Source organism: Drosophila eugracilis, unplaced genomic scaffold (assembly GCF_018153835.1).
Source record: "Drosophila eugracilis isolate 14026-0451.02 unplaced genomic scaffold, ASM1815383v1 contig_2154, whole genome shotgun sequence".
In the NCBI taxonomy this organism is placed as follows: Eukaryota; Metazoa; Arthropoda; class Insecta; order Diptera; family Drosophilidae; genus Drosophila; species Drosophila eugracilis.
This window is the reverse complement of record NW_024573038.1, coordinates 8,238,143-8,260,601: the sequence shown is the minus strand read 5'-3', so window position 1 is coordinate 8,260,601 and position 22,459 is coordinate 8,238,143. Positions and strand designations below refer to the sequence as shown.

General features: G+C 39.2%; 1 protein-coding gene across 2 annotated transcripts in view; it reads right to left on the bottom strand.

Annotated features, from left to right (window-relative positions):
* Positions 1-22,459, bottom strand: part of LOC108114146 — a 62,562-nt gene that overhangs the window by 17,426 nt on the left and 22,677 nt on the right. For both annotated transcript variants that reach the window (XM_017224930.2, XM_017224931.2), the window contains exons 2-3: positions 21,658-21,679; positions 8,566-9,038 (exon numbers count right to left, since the gene is read on the bottom strand). In XM_017224930.2, coding sequence (XP_017080419.1) covers positions 8,566-8,950 — 385 coding nt within the window. In that variant the 5' untranslated portion in view covers positions 8,951-9,038; positions 21,658-21,679. The remainder of the gene's footprint in view (positions 1-8,565; positions 9,039-21,657; positions 21,680-22,459) is intronic.

Genomic DNA, 22,459 nt, shown 5'->3' with positions numbered 1-22,459 from the left:
CATTCGATTCGCTGTATCACAAATTGAAATATTTAAATGTCATGGCAATGAAGTGACAACAGTTTTTCCTTTTTATATGCCACACGGCACACGATTTTTGGGTCTCTCTCTCTCTTTCTGTAAGCGTTTTTCCCCGATCGTTATCGTGAGTTTCCCAAGTGCCCTTTGCTCATTAGGTTTATCACACGCGTTCTGGGCCAAACATTTCACCTTCGCTCGTTTAAGGTTGTCCTTTTGTCTGCCAGGGCAACCCCTGCTGTTAAGACCCATGGCTAGACAGGTAAATAAAATTCCAGTTCCTGTTTGACTTTTAGTGCCGCATGATAAATGTCTGGCGTAATGCTCAGGTGTTTTGTTGTCGCTTCTAGAAAATGAGTTGGAAAAGCGAAGGGATTTTAATTGTTAAATGATATAGGATCTTCTTGGTCTTACAACTCTTCAACTCTCTCTCTATTTAAATTTTACGGTAATTTATCAAACTTAATGTTTTCAAACCCCAGCTGAATTCTCATTAGTTTCTGTTAAGCCGAAAGACTGATTAATTGGATTACTTTATACTTTTGCTAAGATATTCCCTTAAGTTTTCTGTTGAGTCCTTTTGGCCTGGCAACATTTGGCAAACAACTTTCAAATGAGAACCTATCAATGGCAGTTTTCCCAGTTGCTACCGAAAAAACTTTGGCACTCGAATGACAAATGGAACCGCATGGAAAACCCAACAAGGAATGCCCGCCATTCCCTAGGAAACGGATGTAAAACGAGGGGGCGCGTTTGGGTGTATGGGCGTGGTCGTGTCAGGGTACATATTTTACAATATTTATTGCTTAGGCAAAAACTTTTTGCCAAGTTGAATTTTAATTAGTTTTTGTATATATTTGCCTCTTTGCAACAATTCCACGAAAAGTTTGCGGCAAATATAAATCTTCGACTGCGATGTTTTTGTGAGCGGCGCGAACTTTCTAGGCAAAGTCAATTAGGCCCTAAACTTTAGCCCGAAAAGAAAGCAAAATATTTGCTTATGATTGAACCAAAATAAACAAATTCAAATTGGTTAGTTAATGAAGCGTAAGTTAAATTTAAATTTACCAAAGAACGATGCGAGATATGTTAATTGGTGCAGAAAGCTCTGCTTTTTTTTTTTATTGTTTTCAAAAATATTTTTTATGTGATGTTTTATTTATGAGCCAGCAAGGGGATTCTCTATTTTTGGATTGCCATTTGGAAAATGCATAAAACACGCCCACTCTATATCTATAGGGAAATGGAAAATGCCTGTTCTTCTAGCTGATTATTTATGCGTCGCATTGGGTTAATCTCCTATAGATATGTTTTAAAGTTCTCTTAATAGTCTAGGTCTGAACTTTCTGGCTATTTTATGGTTTATATAAGAGATTGAAGGATCAATTTATGCAACCAAAAGATTAGTTTCCCCGCTCGTTTCGATAAAAAAAACTATTTTGGTCGCAGCAAGTACAACGGTTTTACTGTCTATCATATCTCCGTGGGTAAAAATATAAGAACTGTTGACACAACACCGTAAATAATAAAACGAAAGTCAACCTTAAATGCTACAGTAAAAGACAATTAAACAAACAAGGGGCAGAATCGTAAAAAAACGTAGAAAACGAGACAAGAAGAGAGACGTTTTACTGTTTTTCGTTGATTCATATCGCTACGCCTATGCAAATGCAAAATGTAACAGGGCGAATGGTAAGTGCACTTAGAGAAAAGGTTATTTAGATTAAAAAAAAAACGCAATAAAATATAAAAGAATCCATTTATAAAATACGAAAATTAACCTAACGAGCTGTCCTCGTCTGTGGTCAGGAACGAAGTTTTCTTAGTTCCTTTATCTTATTCTATCCTAGTCTAAAAAGTAAATGTATTGGTGACATTTGCTTATAGTGCGAACGGGACAAACATAGTATTCGTAAGCATGATCTTTATGCAAAAGTAAGGAAGAGAAATACATTGTGTTTACAACTAACTGTGTATAGAAAAGTTAGTGTGAGTGTTTGTTACACATGCTGGTGTGACCGCCTTCTATACCTAATTAAAATACTGTTTACTTTCCCATGAAAGGATGAAGGATTTTGCCGTTCAGCTTTGAATAGCTCTCTCTAGCAAAACCCTTATGATTCTCTTAGATTTTTTTTCACAGTGTGGATTGATATCTTGGCACGATCACTATATAAGTCTAGGGGTTCGACCCAAAAAAAAGTCAACAGTTACATGGGGCTTATCTGAGCCACGCATCGTCTAATCAAAATTTAAACAGTAGAAACAGGCAACGTTGACTCATAAAAAACAGAACAACTCGGGCTTATTTCTGAGGGCTGACCAGGTAGGCTGTCGTAAAAACATATTTGAAATTAGTTAAACATTAGGTGTTACAGTAAACATTGAGGGTGTGGGGGGACAGGAGCGACGGTTGTCGTTGCTGTCGTTGTCAGTTCATAAAAATTTTTATGATCTTTGACCTGTTAGAGACCTGTTTTATTTTCTATGAATAACGAACAGTCTAACAACACTCCCACCTGCAGAAAAGTCGGACTGCAATTTATAAGCACTTGATTGCCAGTCTCAGTGATCCTTTTGTCTAGGTTTTAATGGCCAGAGTTTACCCACATTTTAATTTAATTTTCACCAAGTTGAATGGCAGTTGGGGGTCACTCACTACTCCAGCAGGCTTTAAGTGGCTGAGATTAGCCTTCCATCTGTGGGCTGATAGCTTGAATGAATGGCCATTTAAGTGGTTAGCTAATTAATTTGCCTCTTGGCGAAATGCTGATTGAATTTCACCGGAATTTGGCCAGCGGGTAATGGTTGTAAGTGCATCTTTAAGAGGCCAGTAAATAAAATTCCCTAACATACATTTTCGGACACTCATTCACTCACTCATCCCATCGTCAATCACACTAACCTTAACTGCAACTCAACAACTGGATTTCCCCAGAGCCACAGAAAAAAAACAAATTTTCCACGAAAATTCCATTCGAGCGGGTGAAAATTTAATGCTGACTGACGCACATAATTATCCGCGCATGGATTTTCAATTAGGCGAAATTTATGTGCATTTCTCGAATGCTCACGGCTCATTAGTAAATTAGATTTTCAGTCCCTAAAAATACACCAGACAGAATTTGTCGCCTCGGTGCAAAATTTCGAAAGTTGCTCATTTAGTTTTTGTTTTATTTTCAGTTTTTCCTTTCTGTCTTTTGTTTTTTGTTCCCTTTGCTAATGAGCTGTGTGGGGGAGAAGTGTATGAAATTGATTTTTAATTTTTATTTTTCAACGCCAGCAAATAGAGTGTGGTCTGCCCCCCCTTTGTGGAAAGTGTTTATGTTTCGGCGCTGGAAAACTGAGTCTACAGTTTCCTTTGATGTTGTCGCTAGAGGACGAGACAATGTTTGGCTGACGTTTTGCGAGATGGCTCTTTGATCTTGAAAGACGGAGTCGGATATCGTTTCACTAATAATTATTACAGAGAAAGAAAATTTAGAGGTTTTTAAAAGAACTTGAAGAGTTAACAGATGATATTTCCTAAGATTTCCAATAAAATTGTTAGAATATTTGTTTGATTTTAAGCATTTTCATTCGAAATGTGGAATGTCTTTTAAATTTTCTTTCTTTCACTGTAACAAACTGCCTCAGACGTAGTCTCGAGAATGATGCCTCGAAATTAATCCCATAAATTGTAATTAAAAAGTGAAAACTATTTTAATCAGCATTTCAGCAATTCTATTAGTTCTGTGCCCGCATTTTTTAAGTTCTTGATGAGGCATTGTGTGTGGTCCAGCACGTTTCGCCGGGGGATCTGGGATCTCATTTTTCCAGCCCCAGATACTCCGATTCTTCCCCCTACGCAAGTCTCGCCCTAATTGATTAAAAAAAGGAACAAAAGCAGAGCAGCAAGAACTGTGGAAGGGAGAGGAGCAGCAAGTCCACGACGACGACGCCACAATAAAAATGCAAAATGTAAACAAAGTTAAAAATATTATGGACAAAAAAATCCCACACACAAAAAGAAAAAAGACAAACACACAGAGTGAGTTTCAGTACCATCATAATCTTCCTGATGCACTGGCAGTAATAATAATTTTTCGATCTCTTTCCGACCATTTCTTGTTTATCTTTTTAAAACATTTTTGCATGACTGTGGCAAGGAAGGGAAGGGTAAAGGAATGGGAAAACCACACAAAAATCTAAAAGGAAACTCCAACAACAAGCCAAGCAGAAATTATGGAAAATTCCATGAAAATAGCAAATAAGTTTTCTCACTTCTGTGCTTGTGTGTGTGTGTTTTTCTGTTATGTTTATTTTTTATGGCTTCAGGCCACATTGCGTTCGTTGCAACAATTATACGACTCAGAGCACACAGAACGGACCGCGAGGTAGCACATCAAATAAGGAAAAAAGAAGTGCAAAAAAACAAATAAAAAAAAACCCTACAAAAAAATCACTCACTTCCGCTTACAGCTTGGAATCTCTCCCAGCAGATGCCGAAAAAAAAAGGAATCACGTCTCTTGCGGTTTTGCATAAATTTCATAATCTTCAGATTAGTCATGTATTTTCATCCGAAAGCTTGGCGTTAACGAGCAGTGGCCAATGGTCAGTGAACACAGCCAGAGCGGAAAATGTTGGAAATTTCTTATTTTCAAAAAATGGAAGAAGATGGATTCACATTTAAATGGGAACTCTCAGCTGATAGATTACTTTAAAAACTATTGAAAAGAGCTTTAAACAAATAGGGTCTTTTATTATGTTCAACTAGCAAATGTGGTAAACTTTTTATTAGCCCAATAGAAATGTTAACTTTCATCACATTTAAGAACCTGTTAAAGTTCGTAAGCTGCTTACTCTCACTCAAATTTTCCTAGCTTTCATATGTTTTACTAATCCTGTTATTGTTGGGAAATAACTTTCCCAATTGCCGTTGAGCTAGCATAAATCTGGCCATAAATGTTTTCGTCTATGGTCCTTCAATATTTATGTTGTAACCCAGGAGGGAAGTACTGAGAGTGGGGGGACTGCTACCAAAGTCAGCAACTTAAATTTATTTATTTGAATTTATTTCACCAGCACAATAAAAATATCACAAAAATAAGCGGAAGAAGCCGTCGACTTCAACAGCTGCTGTTGTTTGTTGAACGGACCCTGGGTTCTTTGTCATTTTGCCCCTCGATGTTGTTGATATCGTTGTTATTGCTATAAAACATTTATTCAACAGCCGTACAAAAGTCAAACACGAGTCCTTTTTTGGGTTTCATTTGGTTTGGTTTGGTTTTCGTTTGGCTTTGCCTTTAGGTTTGGCTTCGCTCTGAGAGACCTTTCATTTTTATTATTGTGCCACAAATTGCTGTAAATATTTGCGGGATATAGAATTGTTACCCTTTATTCTTTTTTTTTTGTATTTTTATGGGTGCGACGGGAGGCATAAAGTGGGGCATAAATTATACAAAATATCTTGTTGAAATAATCAAGCGGTTAGCTTAATCCGCCATAAAGCAAAAACATGTGAGGCTAGAATGGTTAAACGAGTGGTTTAAGTTGGCAGGAAGTGCCATAAAAACGGGAATGTTCTATTATTAAAATGGGTTCGATAAATGGAAGTTGCTAGTAATAAACGGGGATAGTCAGCAGGGGATCAAGCTAAACGTTTCCTTATTTTCTTTAGATTTAATGGGTCATATATTCATTGCCTACGGTTATTATTAAAGGAATAAATACATAGACAACTTTAAAAGATTTTTAAATATACATACATGTATGTTGGAATAGTTTTCTAAGTTTAATTAGTCACACTATTTTTATTTTATTATAAATGATGGAATTTTTTTATGAAAATAATAATAGTCACTTTGTTTTTTTTTCGTTTCCCGTTCGCGTCGTCGTATTTACCGTATTCTCGCTTTTTCGTTCGTTCTCAGCTCCTCGAGTTAAACTACTCATTTCCCCGTTCCAGTATACTTTCTGAACACTCATCTGGGCACATCTAAGCTGTGATAGGTAACTTTGCAAAAGGATGCCACCTATTCCCACAGATTTGTACATATGTATGTATGTAGGTAGAATAATTTGTTCTATAACTTCTCTTATATTCTTATATGTATTACACATAAACCAAACTGTTTCCAAAAGTAAAGAATGTCGTTCTGCCTTCCTTTTTTTCCCAAATCTCATACCTAACGTATTTGCTCACCCTAACGAGCTGAATATTCAGACAGGCAACTCCTAATAAAGACATTTAGGCGGGTCGAAACTTTTTTGCTTTGCTTTTTGTTTTCGATTTGAAAACTTTGTTAGAACAATTCCCAGAAAATACCTCAGCACCCCCACCTAACACACACATAGAAAATAAATGTGTCGTTTGGGATTGCCTTTACCTTTCCGTGGGCCATTGTCGAATTTCGCATGCCATTTGATTAATTGCCATGCAAATTATGGTGTAAATATAATAACATTTTATTCAGCTGTCAATTCTGCGGCAGAGAACCGAAACCGAAACAGCCGCAGAAACAAAGCAAAGTCCCCAGACATGGGCACGACATGCAAAAACTCAATTTACAGACCCGACGAGATGAAGCGAAGTGAATGGCATTCGCTGCAGTCCAGGCACGACTTTTCCGCTTTTTATATTGTAAATCTTTTTTTTTCGGGTTTTCAGGGAGTATATTCATAGTGTAGTGTACCACCATAACCGATATGACTGACTGGACTCTAACAAAAAAACATAAACCGAAACGAACCGCAGCCAAATACCTAAGCTACAAAATTAAGACATTAGTCAAATTTTTTTTTCGTCTACTGCTGCGGCTCTTCTCAGAGCGGCGAGCTTAATCCCTTCGCCAAAAAAAAAATCTAAAAAATATTTGCCAAAGGCTGCCGCAGGTACTTCCATGGAAGTGCTGCCCCACGTCCAGGTGAGTGTTGCAAATTAGTTGACACGTCGTTTGGGGCCACAGGAAATCCCAGACATTCGGCGCGACAAACAGTCGCCCCAGTCGGCATGAATAAAGTCATTTATAGTATATACTATACTATATACTGAAAAGCTGAAATGTTTCGCCACTAGCTCCATTCCAGCTCTATAATTAGGCTAATAACGCAAGGCAACCATCGCAGGCTGCGTTTTGGAGTCCGGAGTCCGGACCTCGAACCTCGGCTCAGTGGAGTTTTACTATGTATAATGACTTCAATTTGCCCTGAAAGCGATTCCTGGAAATCAAATACGGCAAACGGCTAAATGCCATGCCACAGCCCATTCCACAGTGCGGATTATGTATTAGAGATGAGCTCGTGACGGGGAACTCTGGAGTAAGTTCTAATAAGCATGTCAGATTTAGAGTACAGATTTAAGGATAATTCTTTAGATATAGAATGTAAACTATAAAAATGTAAAATAAAAAACAAAATTCGGGAATAGTTTGTATTAATTAATAATGTTTTCTGATGTAAATGGAATTCCGTTCACGGTCCCATCTCTATCAGAAAACTATGGACACTGGTCATTTGGCATTCGCTTTGGGCTATTACGAGTACTATTTGGGTTATGGGGTGAGTTCTGGCTGGTTTTCCACCGTAAGGCGAAATTAGCATTTAACGTAAATGATTTTAATGTGAAGTTAGCGGAGTTAGTGTTTTAATTTAGCTCTGCATTTCCTCGAATTTCCGTCCCTCAATCGACTTTTTAGTTCACCGTTCGACTTGCTTCATTTGTTCTTTGGATAAATTAAAGAGCTCACTGGCTTATATCCTATATATCCTATCAATCGCATCTGTGGTTGCCCACGCCCACTGCTTCATATTTTCATAAACTTTTCCGTGTCTAAGCCGCCGCCCTAGCCCCTCCGCCCTCTCATTACCCGCTTGGTTTCTTTTACGAGCGCAGAGACAAATTACTGGCGATGTGCCGGGGCGATAGTGCTGGTGGATACCAAGATCGCGGGCTCGAAACTTTGGCCAAACAACGCCTAAGCCAAAAGCTGCCACAAAGAGTTATGTGTGCAAATTAAATTTGCAAGCGCAAGTACAGAGAGGAAAAGGATTTTAAAAAATATATTGTACGAAAAATATGTAAAAGTCAAATTATTGATTGTTTCCTGTTCTAGGTCTAACCTCTTTTTTTATTTCCAAGAATGAATCTATTCGAAAGTTCTTAACAACAAATGACCTTATCCTAGCCAAACATCGGCTTATCGATTATCAGAATCTTATCGATAATTAAGGTGACCATTTTGTAAGCTTACTACAAATATTAGTTAATGTAAATTAAAAGATAGCTTATAAACAGAATTCTATGATTTTTCATGACTCAGCTTCAGACATATTGAAGATAGACTAATTTTGTCACCCATTTTCTCTAAGTGCATATGACGGCTAAGGAGGAGTCTCACCATCTCGCTTGCCGAAAAGCAATCGAGCCACGCACGCCCAACATCAGTTTGATAAATTGATATCAGCGATCGATGCACGGCCGCCAGATTATTGTCTTGGCAAGGAGTTTTTAATTGAAAAACGACAGGAGCAGAGGGAAAGACCCTTTATGGAGGAGGAGTACTCACCTATGGAACCATCCAGGGAGTAGGCATTCCGTTGCCATGCCCACGTGCACAGATCACAGGTGGTCAGGCCATCGGCGGCGACGCTTTCATCCAGGAAGGGCGGGCGTGGCGGTGGCGGTACAAAGTGTCCATTCCACAAACCATTCTCACTGGCATCGAAGGCCAGCGGGGAATCGAAGGTGTCCACCTCGATGGCATTGGCCCACCAGTCTTCGTCGTTCAACGGATTATAGCCAATGCTTGTGGGTGTGGTGACTGCATCCGGATCTGTTGGTCCTGGCAGTTGACTCTCCATCCGGCGTTCCACTCCGGCCAACGAATCCAGCCGTGAGTTGGGAAAGACAGAGCGCAGCGTACTGCTGGCATCCTGGTAAATGTCCACCATTTTCTACCTTCGGGCGGACCTCAGTCGGTGGGCTCCGGCCACATTGATCTGGATTTTGGATCTGGACCTGGATTGCGTCTGGGCAAGTCTGTAATTGAGTTGAGAAACTTGTTAACTAAAGTTGGCCAAAACAAGTCATTGGTTTTATAAAATAAAGTCACCATAAGTAATTCATAAATATTGGCAAATGTTGTCAAATTTGGTGGCCAAAACTGGTTAGCAACCTGATCTTGTTAGTTGATACAGTGATACAGAAATTATGGCAAAAATATATTTTTGCAAATATAGTTTATTATATAGATTAGGTAACAACTTTTCATTGATTCATAATTTCTGGTTAATTTTCCATAAATTCATTAGATAATCTCTCCATCACTAACTGTACTTTGAAAGTTGTTTTTCCCGAAACTCTTATCCTTATTATTTTATTTACACAAGCCCAGCTCATTACTATGCACACCCCCAAATGTCCGCCCCAATTAATAATTCCACAATAAAGACTTAATGCCGCTGACCGACACAGAAGAGGCGTGGCCACATTGAGGCAGAGTTTTCCATGGCTGGCAGACAGGTTTTTCCCACCTAAGCTACCGAAAAGTTCCCCCTTACTGCCTCCTGCCTGACACACATTAATCAGCCTAAGAAAACTGCCGGTTGACACTAATGAAGTTTCCTAACAAGATTAAAAATTGCTGATAAAAATAAAAAAAATAAATCAGCATTAAAGTTGAGCTGTTAAAGAATGAGAAATCTTCAAGTATTTGTAGTTCAATGGGTCAATGGTTTTCGTACGTTAAAAGTGAAACTCGCAGACAAATGTGCTAATCAAAGAGTCGGCCAACGGCCAAGAGATCATCGAAAAGCAAAATTATATCTTTTCACTGTGATTTATAAGCCAGCAATTACAAGCTCAGCTCACTGATCGCCCATTATCCGGCTTAATAATGCAAAAAAAAGTCGAAATACATAACCGAAAAAGTTTGATAGATATAAAAAAACCATTCAGACAATGAAACTTTGAGGGAAAATAGTGAATAAATAGAAAAACGCCGAAATCATTTATCATAATCATTGTGATTGATTCGTTGGGAAAAAAATCAAATATCACAAGTGAATAACCAAAAATTGTTATATCGTTTCAAAAGGCCGACCATTTTGACCACTTCGACCGCCCCACAGTTTCGCTCATCAGGCGTATAAACGCTTTTGGTTGTTGTTGTTTATGAATCACGTCTTTAGCTCACGTTTTGCTCCATTGAATCACTCACTCAACTGCTTTACCTTTTGGCCAAAAAAATGGTTAACTGACCGGGTAGCAATTGAACTGCCCCCGCTGGTCGATCCGCATCGAATCGTAGCAGGGTTATCGGGGGTTATATATCGCCAATATGACCAGATACATTATATATGCTCGCATTTTCTAAGTTTGCAACTTTCGAATATTATCAATCATGCCCGCCGATTCGCTGTCACGCGGGACCTTTAAAGCATTTTGATTGTTTTTTACTTAATGGCCGAATTATGTTCCAGATGTGTGTTGTTTGCCCAGAGTCTGGGCCCTAAATTTAGAAAACATCAAAGCAAACTGTTTTCAAGAACTCTTGAAATATCGAAAAACAAAGAATGAGGAACTCTTGGGAAATAGGAAAATGTTTACTTTGGAGAGGAGTCCCTGCAGTTTTGGTGAAGAATTTTCACTTGAAAAAGAGGTTATAAAAGATGTTTTAGCCTGATCTTTGTTTACAAGTTTGTCTATCACAGATCAATCTTAATCTTAATCTTAATATTCTTACTTCTAATATGTTTTTTATGAACTGCAGCTCTTTGTATCCCCCCCTCAACCACTCCCTTGATTGAGTTGCCTTTCTGCTTATAAATAACTATTTCTCAAATGTATTTTTATCTTGTTGGCCAGCCGCTTCTTCCTTATTTTGGCCACCTTCCATATTAATCACACCGCATGAGTTGCTTTCAGCAGACAATGGAGCCATGTGCCATCATCTTGGGGCCATCTAAGCGACCTGCTACGGTAAGTGCAATAAAAAAGGTGTTTTTTTTCAGGTTTTGGCCTGCTTGTTTTTTTGGCAAAGTAAATCGGTTGACCAAGTTTTCACTTTTTTTTTGGCCTGCTTGGCGGAGAGACTTTTGAACACGCTTTGTGCGTTAGTCAAGTGGCTTAATTTATATTTATGAAACCTACAAACACACACACATTCTGGCTAACTTTTGGAAGAGTTATGACTCTGACCCAGAGTCGGGCTCAGACTGGAACTTGGACAACGGCCATATAATAACAATTTAGGCTTGTTCTCCGTCTCGGGCGGCAATTTTTCACATTAATTACAAATTACAGATTTATTAGGTATGAGACTTGCAATCCCAGACGTCGCCACGCCCTTCACTTCTTTACTTTTTTTTGTTTTTAGTAAACCAGTCAACATGCAGGTTACAAGCTTCCTTGGACCTGCTGTCGGCGAATAAAATTCCAGACCAGTCACATGTTACAACTTCTGACCAACTACGCAATGTGCACTGGGAGAAATAAGTTGGCCAAATACTATACCTTAATGCGGTCTAAGTGGTAAACTTCTTAGATCAATAAGTTGGCTTTTATAATCTAGTAATCTGCTTAATCCTGATCTTTCAATCACAAACTTTCCCCTGATTTCTTTCCGTGCACACACACGGAGAACTTGGCTAAAATATTAATGAGTGTTGTAATTTGTTGCATTGTAATAAATTAATTTTGTGCGCCGCGGCACTCGTGAGAGCTGTGTCGAGTGGCTGGATTGGGTTTTAGGATCGGGAGCGGGAGCACCCATTTGCATACGAGAGCAAACCACTTGGAACTTGCCGGTCGACCAAGTCACCAGCCAACTTAGTTTAGCCGGCCGGCATACGCGGGCTGCACCTCTTTGGCTCTCAGCTATAAAGGCCCTCTGGGCTCTTGGCTCTGAGCTCTTCAAACTCATGGGCTATACGGACTCTTTGGCTCTTGGCGTTGCCCACCACACGCTACACAGAAGTGCATGAGTAGACACTTGAAACGTACTTGGCACTAGACTGATTATAGTCAATTCGTTGAATTGGACCACCAAGTGGCAGCAGCAACGGCGGCGGCAACGGTTCGTTCATTCCCTCGAAATCCCTCCAAGACCAGCTCGAAGTCATCATCAGCAGCTGAGCCGACGACCAGACTTGGAAGCTAAGACCCAAAGATCCACTGAGCCAAGCTAAGCGTCCAGTCATCGTCATCGCGAATGCTGTCTTGGCCAGTTGCACTGGCATTAAGACCAAATTTCATAAGATGCACAGTGGTTTGGTCGTGGGAAATGGGTAAATGAAAGAGTTAGAAAGGGAACTTTGGCTAAATAATTAGGTAAACTATTAACAATGTTATCTGCATAGCAGTGATAAGGATTCAAAGTCCTTGATCTTAAGATTTTTTTTGGCTTAATTAAGTTTTTCCTTAACTCATTTTGTTGGCCTTCTTCTTGCCACCACTGTGATTGTTTCTGGAGCGACAATCCAAACTTGAATGGCGCGTGATTGTGAGGCGTCTTCCTTTGGTGGTTCAACACTGGCACACATACATGGCTAACACACACACACACACTTGCAGACTTACACCCATTACAACAACCACTTCAAAGATGGCCACAAGAGTAGCATCTTATTTTGCGTTGCCTTCGACTTGGTCTTCGATGGCGGGCCGTTGATTTTTACCCTAGAAGGGGATTTTCTGTTTGGGAATGAGGGGGATCTATCTGGAGGAGCTGAACGAGGAACGAGAAGCCACATAATGAAAAGAGTGTGTGAAGAATTTTAAATTCAAAATTGCATGAAAAGTCGTGAGTCGCAAATGGCTTGTTGCCCGATTCTGTTGGCCACAACAGCAGACAGACAGACAGACAGACAGATATCCTACTCATCACTTGAGAAAATGAAAAAACAATCATAAACAGCAGGCAGCAGGCAGCAAGCTCCAGCAACAATGCTTCGAGTGTGTTCAGGCCAAAATCCACTCGAAAGAAATAATAAAAGCACCCAGCAGACAATCGCTTTCGGACTTCTTTTTTTTTGTTTTTCGTTTTTTACCTGTTTTGCCATTTGTTTGTTGTTGTTTGGTGTTTTGTTTTTGCTTTCTTCCTGCACTACACCTGTATTTTTGTTGTTGTTTCTTTAGATCTAGGAAAAAAAAAGGGCGCGGGTGGATCGCTGCCCAAGTCGAGACTTAATAAAGTTATTATAATTTAAGCGTTTTGATTATGCGCCTTGGCAGTGTTTAAAATACCAATGCAACGGCGCCTTTGGGCCACGTTTATGTATGGTCTTGGCCATTTTGTTGTTTTGTGTGTGTGTGTGTGTGTGGGGGGTAATCTTTGTGATTGGTTGCGATTTGCCTTTAATTTTGTTTGCTGGTAAGTGTTGCATGCACGACGATGTTGCTGGCGATGGCAATGTTGTGCTCATGTTGCAAGTTGCATGCATCCCGTTGGCAAAATGTGCAGCCATGTTAACTTGCAACTTTCCGCGTGGTAAATCCATTTCCCCCGCCTGCTAACTGAATGCCTGACTGACTGACTGACTGACTGACTCACTGATTGAATGACTGACTGAGAGACTGACTAACTGAGCGACTGTCTCTATGCGGGGGTGCCTAGCCAAGATCTCTATTAGAGCGGCAGATTGGTTGAGCAGCAAAAAAAAATGGAAATAAAAAACTGGAATCACAGTTGAGTTGAGTTTTCCTACATGCAGCTCCATTGGGCTTGCATATGGCATCTGGAAATTAATTGGTTGTGTCATGTGGGGAGCAGATTCTTAGCCACAATTGCTGATTAGAGATGCATCTGGGAGATGAAATCGAGTGTCTAAGTCGGTGGATACGCGAATGAAGTCATTAAAACCAAGATGTATCATACAAATTAGCTGAGCACACAGAGCATGGAAGAGGTGGGTCTGGTCTTTCATTATTTTGACTTCCTTTTACCCGTGGGTTTTGCCATTAAAAAGAACGCCAGAGCTTAACCTTGTCCTATAATTAAATGTTTATTCATTTATTTAGATTTTAACTTTGCTAATTATTAAGATTTAACCTTTTCAAGACTGCAATTTATCATCTCCAACTCACAGATTTATATCTGCCAATAGCCTTTCCTGGCCATAAACATTCGCCACACTTTCATCTTTATCTGTGGCTCACCTTCACCCCAAACGAACCTCATTCTCTTTCTGCCACAAAAGGCACACTTTCCATGCCACACTACCGACCGGCAAAACGAAAAACGAAATGAAAATACTTCAAAAGGTGACAATTACTTTCAATTTTCCGCCAACTTTCAAGCATACCCAAAGCCACGGCCTGTACAAAAATAAGTTTGAAGAAAGAAAAAAAAGATATAATAAAATGTTCATCTCACTCTCCTCGGGCAATGTGATGCAAAAAGAAAGAAAAGAGGAAAAGCCGGCTTCATCTGCTGCATCTGAAGCGGCAGCATCGGCTACAGTTTCACCGGGCTAAAAGGAAAAACTGTGAAGAATAGCGAAAATATTTTGCCACAGTCACAATTTCCTGAACTCTTGCCCTTTATGTCGAGCATTTTGTGCCGCTGGCAGCACACTCCAAACTCCACACGATTGCATGAGGAGAGGACCTGCCTGCAATTCGAAAAGCTGCAGCAGCAGCAGCAGCATCAGCAGCGGCGGCAACTGCAACAACAGCAGCAACATCGGCAGCCAGAAAGTGCAACTTGATCGGGCGAGTGCAGTGAGCCAGTCGATGATCGTCCCGCTTCGATTTGTATCGCTTTGCATTGCCTCAATCTCTCAATCCCTGACCCCTCCTCATACACTGAAAGAAAATGTGAGGAACTAAGTCTTAATATTTATAACTACTTAAGGATTTAACCTGGATTAGTTTACAGGAAGATCCACTTAAGGTCATTTTATGAAAAGAGTTGACCATTTTTTCCTACATAATTCTTGACTAATTTAAGTACTAACCTAAGTACATCCTCTTTCTCCCTATGTACCCCTTTCTTCTCGCTTTCATTGTGCACTGATTTTATGCAGTTGGTCCGTGCCGCGTGCCTCATAGATTTTCTTATGATTGGGAGTTTGGAGCTTGCAGAGGCGGCCTCGATTTGCACTGACCGGGGCATGGGTATCGAATATTTCATAATAAGTGCGGACTGAGGATTGAGACCTGAACCCGAGTCTTGGCGACGCGACCTACAGCAGACCACCAACTGAACAGACCCGCTGGCCATTAAAAGCGAAAGTCGTAAAACGGTTGGCCCTCTGCTCATATGCAAAATCAACACAATTTTCAAACACCAAGCTGGTCGGCTCAATTTTATTTACTCACTGCCATTTGAAACAATGGCCGGGCATTTGAAACGCTCACTCGGGCCCATAAAACATAAAAAAATATAAAACCAAATGAATGCTCGTTGGTTGAGAAGTTAAAAAAAAAAACAGAAATTTATAGCATCTTCCAATCACGCGAATGGAATTACTTTGCAAATACGCTGAAATCTTTATGACGGATGAAGCAGTTTCGCTTTGGCCTAGGCCGAATCAAGTTTCAACGCATTTATACTTATAATCTTAAAGTCTTCTAAAACAAAAAAAAAAGTTACCAAATTGCTGGCCGAAACAAAGAAGATAGCTTGGCTTTTTATTGGCCAGGCTTTTATGCCCCCATTTAGTGATGGTCTTTATGAGCCCCGTTGATTGCCAATGAAATCATGCCAAGTTTGGAATCTTGTCTCATGAATCGAATGGCAGATGATTTAAGCTCCGATTTTATGATCTATGTATATCACATAATGAGCTGGCTGGCTGTTTAACATGAAAATTAGTCAGGAATTAGATCATATCTAAAGGAGATTTTTACATTCTTTAAATTAAAATACAAAAATAAGTACTTAAGACAAAACATATAAAATAAAATTCTAGAAAATTTAAACCTGCTAAAAAGAAGATAAAAATGTGTAGGCTAAATCATAAAAGCCATATCTTTTATGTTCTCTTAACAAAAAAAAAAATCACTTTAAGCCAACAAAAGGCTTAAATAAATGTAAATATATTTAAGGGCTTTTCTGCGCGCATCTTTAAGGCCATAAACACACCCTAAGAAGCAACTTCATTGAATAAAAATGTAAATATTTCATAAGCTGATTAAATTTATAGTTAACTTTGTTGGTTTTCATTAGGGCATTCCACGCCTTTTTGGCGGCGCTTCCTGTTCGAATTGAAGTTAAAACTTTTACTGGCGGTAACAATGTTGCAAAGTTGTTAAGTTCCACGTTAGGAACAAGCGCATTACATACATTCCAAATGTCCCCGACAAAATCGTGCCCCGACATCTAATCGCAAATGGGGGGGATACAATATCTATGCTAATCTAGCTACAAGATCATTGACAATAAAATGGTTTTTCTCCTCCCTCGAAAAAATTGGGAACAAGAACCTGCAAAGACTGTAGCAAACTACAAGCCACAACAAATAATGAGCCGTAATGAGCAATGATCGCCACACAATTAGCCAAATTTCGCTGTTGTTGTGCTTGTTGCCCATTGCATTCTGGCAAGTTAATTTTTTTGTTTTTTTGGTGGGACAAATTAAAACTAAATAAACAAAAAATAAAAACAAACAAAACAGAGGAAGGCTCGAGAAAAAAAATACACGAAATTAAACAAACATTGAGGATTTATATGGCCTGGCACTTGGCGAGGTTTCTTCGTACTTGGAAATTGCCGGAAAATTACAAGAAAATCGTGCAACTCTTGTTTGCTCTCTGAGAGAGCGAAAAAAAAGTACACAGAAAGTAAATATAATTATTAAAATATTTTAATTAGTTATTGTATAAGTTTTATTTTAACTTTAAAGTTGGTTAACCAAAAAAATTACAATTAAAGCAGTCAAAAAGGGACATTTTTCCATACCAACTAGAACTTTTTCATACCTTATCATTAATAATTTCTTTCTCTGTAGAAAAACCAACAAAATTCAGGCATGAAAAGCCACAGCTCAGTTGGTATCGTTGGACTTTCCAACAAATTTAAACGTTACATGCGAGTAGATTTCAACGCGATCCGATCATCGATTGCTCGTGCACCCACACGGATATATACTACGACTATGTTATACTGAAAAGGCCGCGGGGCATGATGCAATGCAACTCCTTTTGCCCTCAGGTGCCGCTTTTCACTTTCCGCCCCGTTCAGTGTTTTGGCAATTGGCAATTGGCCAAACAAAGTCAGTCAAGTCAGTCGTCAGTCAGTCATTTTTTAGTGACTCGACTATGGGGCCTTTGTTGATTTCAACGATTGCCGTTCCGAATAACTGCAACTGTCATTTTCTATTCGCGAATTTTCCACTGGCGACCTGCTGGGCTTGCCTTCTTCTGGCTGTGAAGTTTTCCAAAAAAAAAAAAGAAATACAAAATAAAACCATACAAAATACATTTTTCGCTGCCTGTCGAGAGGCAAAATGTCAATTTGGCGTTGTTTACTTTTTGTCCACCATTTAAAAAAAAGAAACCTTTAATTTCGATTTTAGACTTTTGAGTTGCATTCGTTGCGCCTTTAATTGCCGCAATTTAACTGGAAACACCCCCTTAACCCACAACAATCCAAGCAATCCGAAATCCGCTTAAGGCGCGCCATTGAGTGTTAATTAAGCATTTATTCAGGCTCGGGTGTCAAAGTTTGGCTCTAAAGAGCCGAAAATTAATGCCAGTTTGTGTCGATTTTCCTTTGTTATCAATTGAAAATTTACTTTTCGATTTCATTCTTTGGCTCGTTTTTCGATTTCAACCATAAAGTTAAAGTCCAAGGCGCAACTTCATCGATCATTGTCTGTGGCATTGTCAAAAAAGCATACACAAAAATACAAAATAAAATGCCAGAGGCCCAAAAAAAGGTTGATATGCCTTCCTTGATGACTTGAGAGACAGCTCTCGACTTAGATGAATCATTTCCCGCCTCACTCTTTTAGTCCGCAGAGCAGTCTGAAAATCACAAGCATTTTTAATTGGTCAATAAAAAGCGGCACGTTGGTCATAATGACAGAGGAAATGCCAGTATTACCGCATTTAATTTGCATATTTTGCTTTGGAAATTTGACAGTTAAAAGTGGCTTATTGGTGTGTAAAATTTCAAATTAAAGTCAAATCAGCGCGAACGTGAATGGAAATGTTGTTTAAATTACTTAATAAGTTTTGGTTTTTTTTCGAACTATTTTATGGATGATTGGAATTTTCTTAGGGTTAGCTTAAAAGTTAGTTTAAAGTTGTAAATATTAAAGGCAGGGATGCGTTAGTAAGTGATTCCTCTCTTTTTACATTTTATAACCAAAACAGTATGTTAGTATACGCCTATTCAACACATATTAAAAATACCATTTCATAAACAAAAGTATATTTATCTTTAATCATAAAGGTCACACTGCAGTGATGTTCCTGTCTTCTTTCCTCTTGTTTGAAGTGTAAAATAATTAAAATTATATAAATACCAATACAGTATTACCTTTTTATATAATTTCCTTACAAACTTGATTATGATTGGCCTCTTGAATGCCTGTTGAACTTTCGCTGGCATATGCAAGTGTTAATTGAACTTTGACAACTCTGTCGCCCCTCAATCGCTGGCTTAAAGTGCGCTAACCTTAATCGGTGTAGGAAGTGCAACGGTAAACATTATCAAGTAACGCCTAGCCTAGGTGGGTGGTTTGCGAAAAGGGGCGTTGTAACAGAAATGGGGGTGGGGCTGCGTGAGCTAGGAGACCGCGACGTCGACAAGCTGATAAGCATCGCCCAGTACAATGGGGCACACTCTTCTAGCCGGCTGCTTCTGCTTCCTACTCCTGAATGTTGCCGTTGCAAGTGTTTCTGCTGTTGCAGTTGCTGCTACTGCTGTTGCACTCAATGTGCCAGTTAGGCAGTCAACTATGCGTGTCTCTGTGTGTGCAACCTGCAACACTTTCAAACAACTTTATCAAGACTGAATCTCAACTGACTGAATGACTGACTGTCTGACTGAGCGAATGAATGACTGACTGACGTGGTCTTGATTGAAATGCGACGAGCGCGTCGACAAGCCGAGTGGGTGGCAGTTGTGGAAATAGAAAATGGAAAAATGGGTGGTTGGCCAGCCATCCATCCATCCATCCATCCAGTTAGCTACCAGGTCGTCGTGCGTATGTATTAATTAGTGTCAAGTGTTGTCGCTTTGAGTTACGCGCCCAGGGGAACTTACAGGCAACGTCAGCGCGATAACACAAAGCGATAGTAACAGCCACTTGTTTGCCCAGCAGCTCCCGATTTAACCCGTTCTCGGGATCTCTTCTTTCTCATAGTACCATAGTACCATAGCCAGTCCCATTTTCCTAGCCATATAATCGATGATGACACGTTTCGGTGGCTTTTGCCCATGCGCAAGAGCCTCGTGGAACTTGCAACTGGCAGCTGGCCGCAAATTGCTGCCTAGGAAGTGTGTATGTGCGAGAGTGTGCAAATTTATAAACACTCTCCTCTGGATACTGTAATATTTTTTGCGCATCCAATTACATTTATGTGCTCGTAAACTAAAAATTCTGCACAGCTTGCAAACCGGGTTGCCTTGCACAATAATAATTATAAGCCCAAGAGGTTGGCTACCCTAGATACTTTAGATTACCCGCCGCCTCATCATACTCGTATGTGCCTGTGGGAGCGGCCATTTAGAGTGGAGTGGAGTGGCTCTGTCATGGGTTATATTTTATACACTTCCTGATTTATGGTCGGGAAGAAGAAAAAAAAAAAAATATAGTTAAAAAATATTAAATGAAACCGCTTCCGGAGCTGCTAGGGAATACTAATCTGAAATTAATTTCCTTTTTGCAAACTCCAGGGAGAGAGCTGTAAAAGTCGAAGCTTCCAGCTGAGACTGGGAAACCCTTAGATATATTTTAAGTTTTATCGGGGGAAATACTTTGCTCCTATTTAAATTCTTATTTATTGTGTAATAAAAAAAGCTCATTAACCAGAAAATATAATTAATGATCTTCGAAAGGTATTTTAAAAGATAGCAGATCAAGTTTCAGGTTTAAGCTGCTCTGAACTTCATAGAATCAATTTCCATTTAAAACACTTTCTAGCTTTCCTTTTAAAAAGTTTATTATTAATTCAATGATTTATATTTTTCTATACATAAAAATGAAATAAAAATTTTACTTTTCTTGAGAAATGATAAAAGTATGACTAACATTTCGAAGCACCTGCCGGTATGTTAGTAAATCAGTTTTTAAGACCAAGCTATGCCATGAAGTTTTAAGAGCCAATAGACTGGAAATTATAGCCGGTGCTTTGATGATCACCTGCAGAAATCCTTGAGGAGGAATCAATTAAACAGAATGATTTCTCTTCCGCCAGATCGAAAGTCATAAAAATCGGTAAGCACTTAAAACTTAAGGCCAAAAACCACGTAGGCTTTGGCCGAAAATCTTGTCCACTTTCTTTTCAAGTTTTAGGGGGGAAATCTGGCAAAAAAAAAACCTCTGGTTAAAATGAAAATAGCAGCCCACATACGACTGCGAAGCTCTTAAACTAGAACTACGCCCCAAACAGCAAACAACCAAAGCAACAAACAACAAACAACCAACACCAGAAACAGCATTAACCGCAATGGATATTGGAGGCATTGATTGGTTTTTCATTTTCGCTGCCCCCAAAATGGTGAAGAGGTAACACACGGATGGATGGGTATATACATATAGATATGTATATATATATATATTACCATTGCAGGTTGGTGTGCGGTGTGAAAATTGTTTTGGCCCCGGGGCCTTTGGGTGAGATACAGAATTATGTGGCACTTTCATATGGCCATAACGAACCATGTGAATGCCAAAGCCAATTGCAGTTGGTGTTTTTATTTTCTAGTTCACGAGTCGCGGTGTGATTTCAAGGCTGCCACCGGCCAACAGCCACCAAGTGGCAATTAAAATTCTTTCGCTTTTTAATGCCTCGATATATCCGTGGCAGCATGAAATTAAAACATGTTTTGTCATTGACCTTCAATCTGGGCCAAAAGATCTCGTCGGCTATAACCACACACACCCAGCCTTAATAGATCAGGCAATTATACGATTTTAAAGCCTCTTAGCTTCTTTTATTTCCCATCTATTTATGAAATTATAATTTGATATTTCAACATAGTTGTCAATCACAGCTGTCGCTGTTGTTTCCCTAAACAACCTTTTGGTCTTAGGCCGAGGGCGTGGCAGTGGCACAGGTATTGGGTATCTCTTTTGTTAACGTTATTAATTTGATCGTTAGGTTTTCTTGTCTGCCGGCTGCCGTTTGACACGATGATGGCTCTCCCTCAGCTTTAAACACACTTCAACATCACTTTTTGGACAGCCCAACAGCCCCCGTATTCTCGTGGCCTTTTGTTGGTCGAAATACAAAAAAAAAACGAAAAATATAAAAAAATAAATGCGGACGGAAAAAAATACTTTGTACGGCCCACGCACTTGTCATAATAGATTCGTTTATAATTTTATTTGCTTTGGATTTTTTTTTTCCATCTGTATTTCTGCTTTTCTGTACATATTTTATGCAGGTTGATTTCGGCTGGGGCATTATTCGTAAGCGGCTTTTGTGCCCCATGAACAGATTTAAATGCTAAATGCTAGGCGGTGTGGAGGGCTTTACGTACCTCATAAATCCATGGACAGGTTCTGAAATAGGAAAAACAAATAAAAAACATTAATTTAATATTTATTGCAGTAAATGGAATTGCATTTGTGTTTGGTGTGGAGTTAAGTCAGCTTGTAAAATTTATTACAATTTCCATAAAGTCATTCATGAAGGAAATTTACATTTAAAAAAAAGGTTATTTTGTTTTTATTTTTAAAGGAGCATAAAATATTTATTGTGATTATATTTCATGCTACTTTATAGACCCCTTCTAAAATATATATTTGATATTAAAAGGTAACTGATTTGTCATTTTTAAATTGAAAAATTTATAAGGCATATAAATCAATGTTTAATTTATATTTTTTTAGATTAAACTGAGCTTTGCAGTAATAAATCTTGAAAATTAAAATCTGGAAAAATTCTTAGAAATAAAATAACATATTTCCCAATGCGTTAGCCTTGCCACAAAATCTCTACGCACAACTGTACCCCAAAAAAAAACAGAATTTGCACTTGCCTCAAAGAAGTGCATGCCAAAAGTGTTGCCTACTTCAGGGCGTTCAAGCATCAACCCATCCTCATCGCCATGAGGAACATTCTAATGAACATATACAAAAATCTCAAGTGCCAGACGCGACGATGACGCGACGCTTTTGCCACCTGGCCACGCCCCCAACTGCCCTACGCCTCTATGCCATTTTTTTTTCGTATCGCCCCAAGGGAATGTGTCTGAGTTTGAGTCTGTCTGTCTAGCCATTGCGAAGATTGCGTTTAAATGCAGGCATTGTTGTCGTTTCGGGTCCCCGTTCCTACTACCT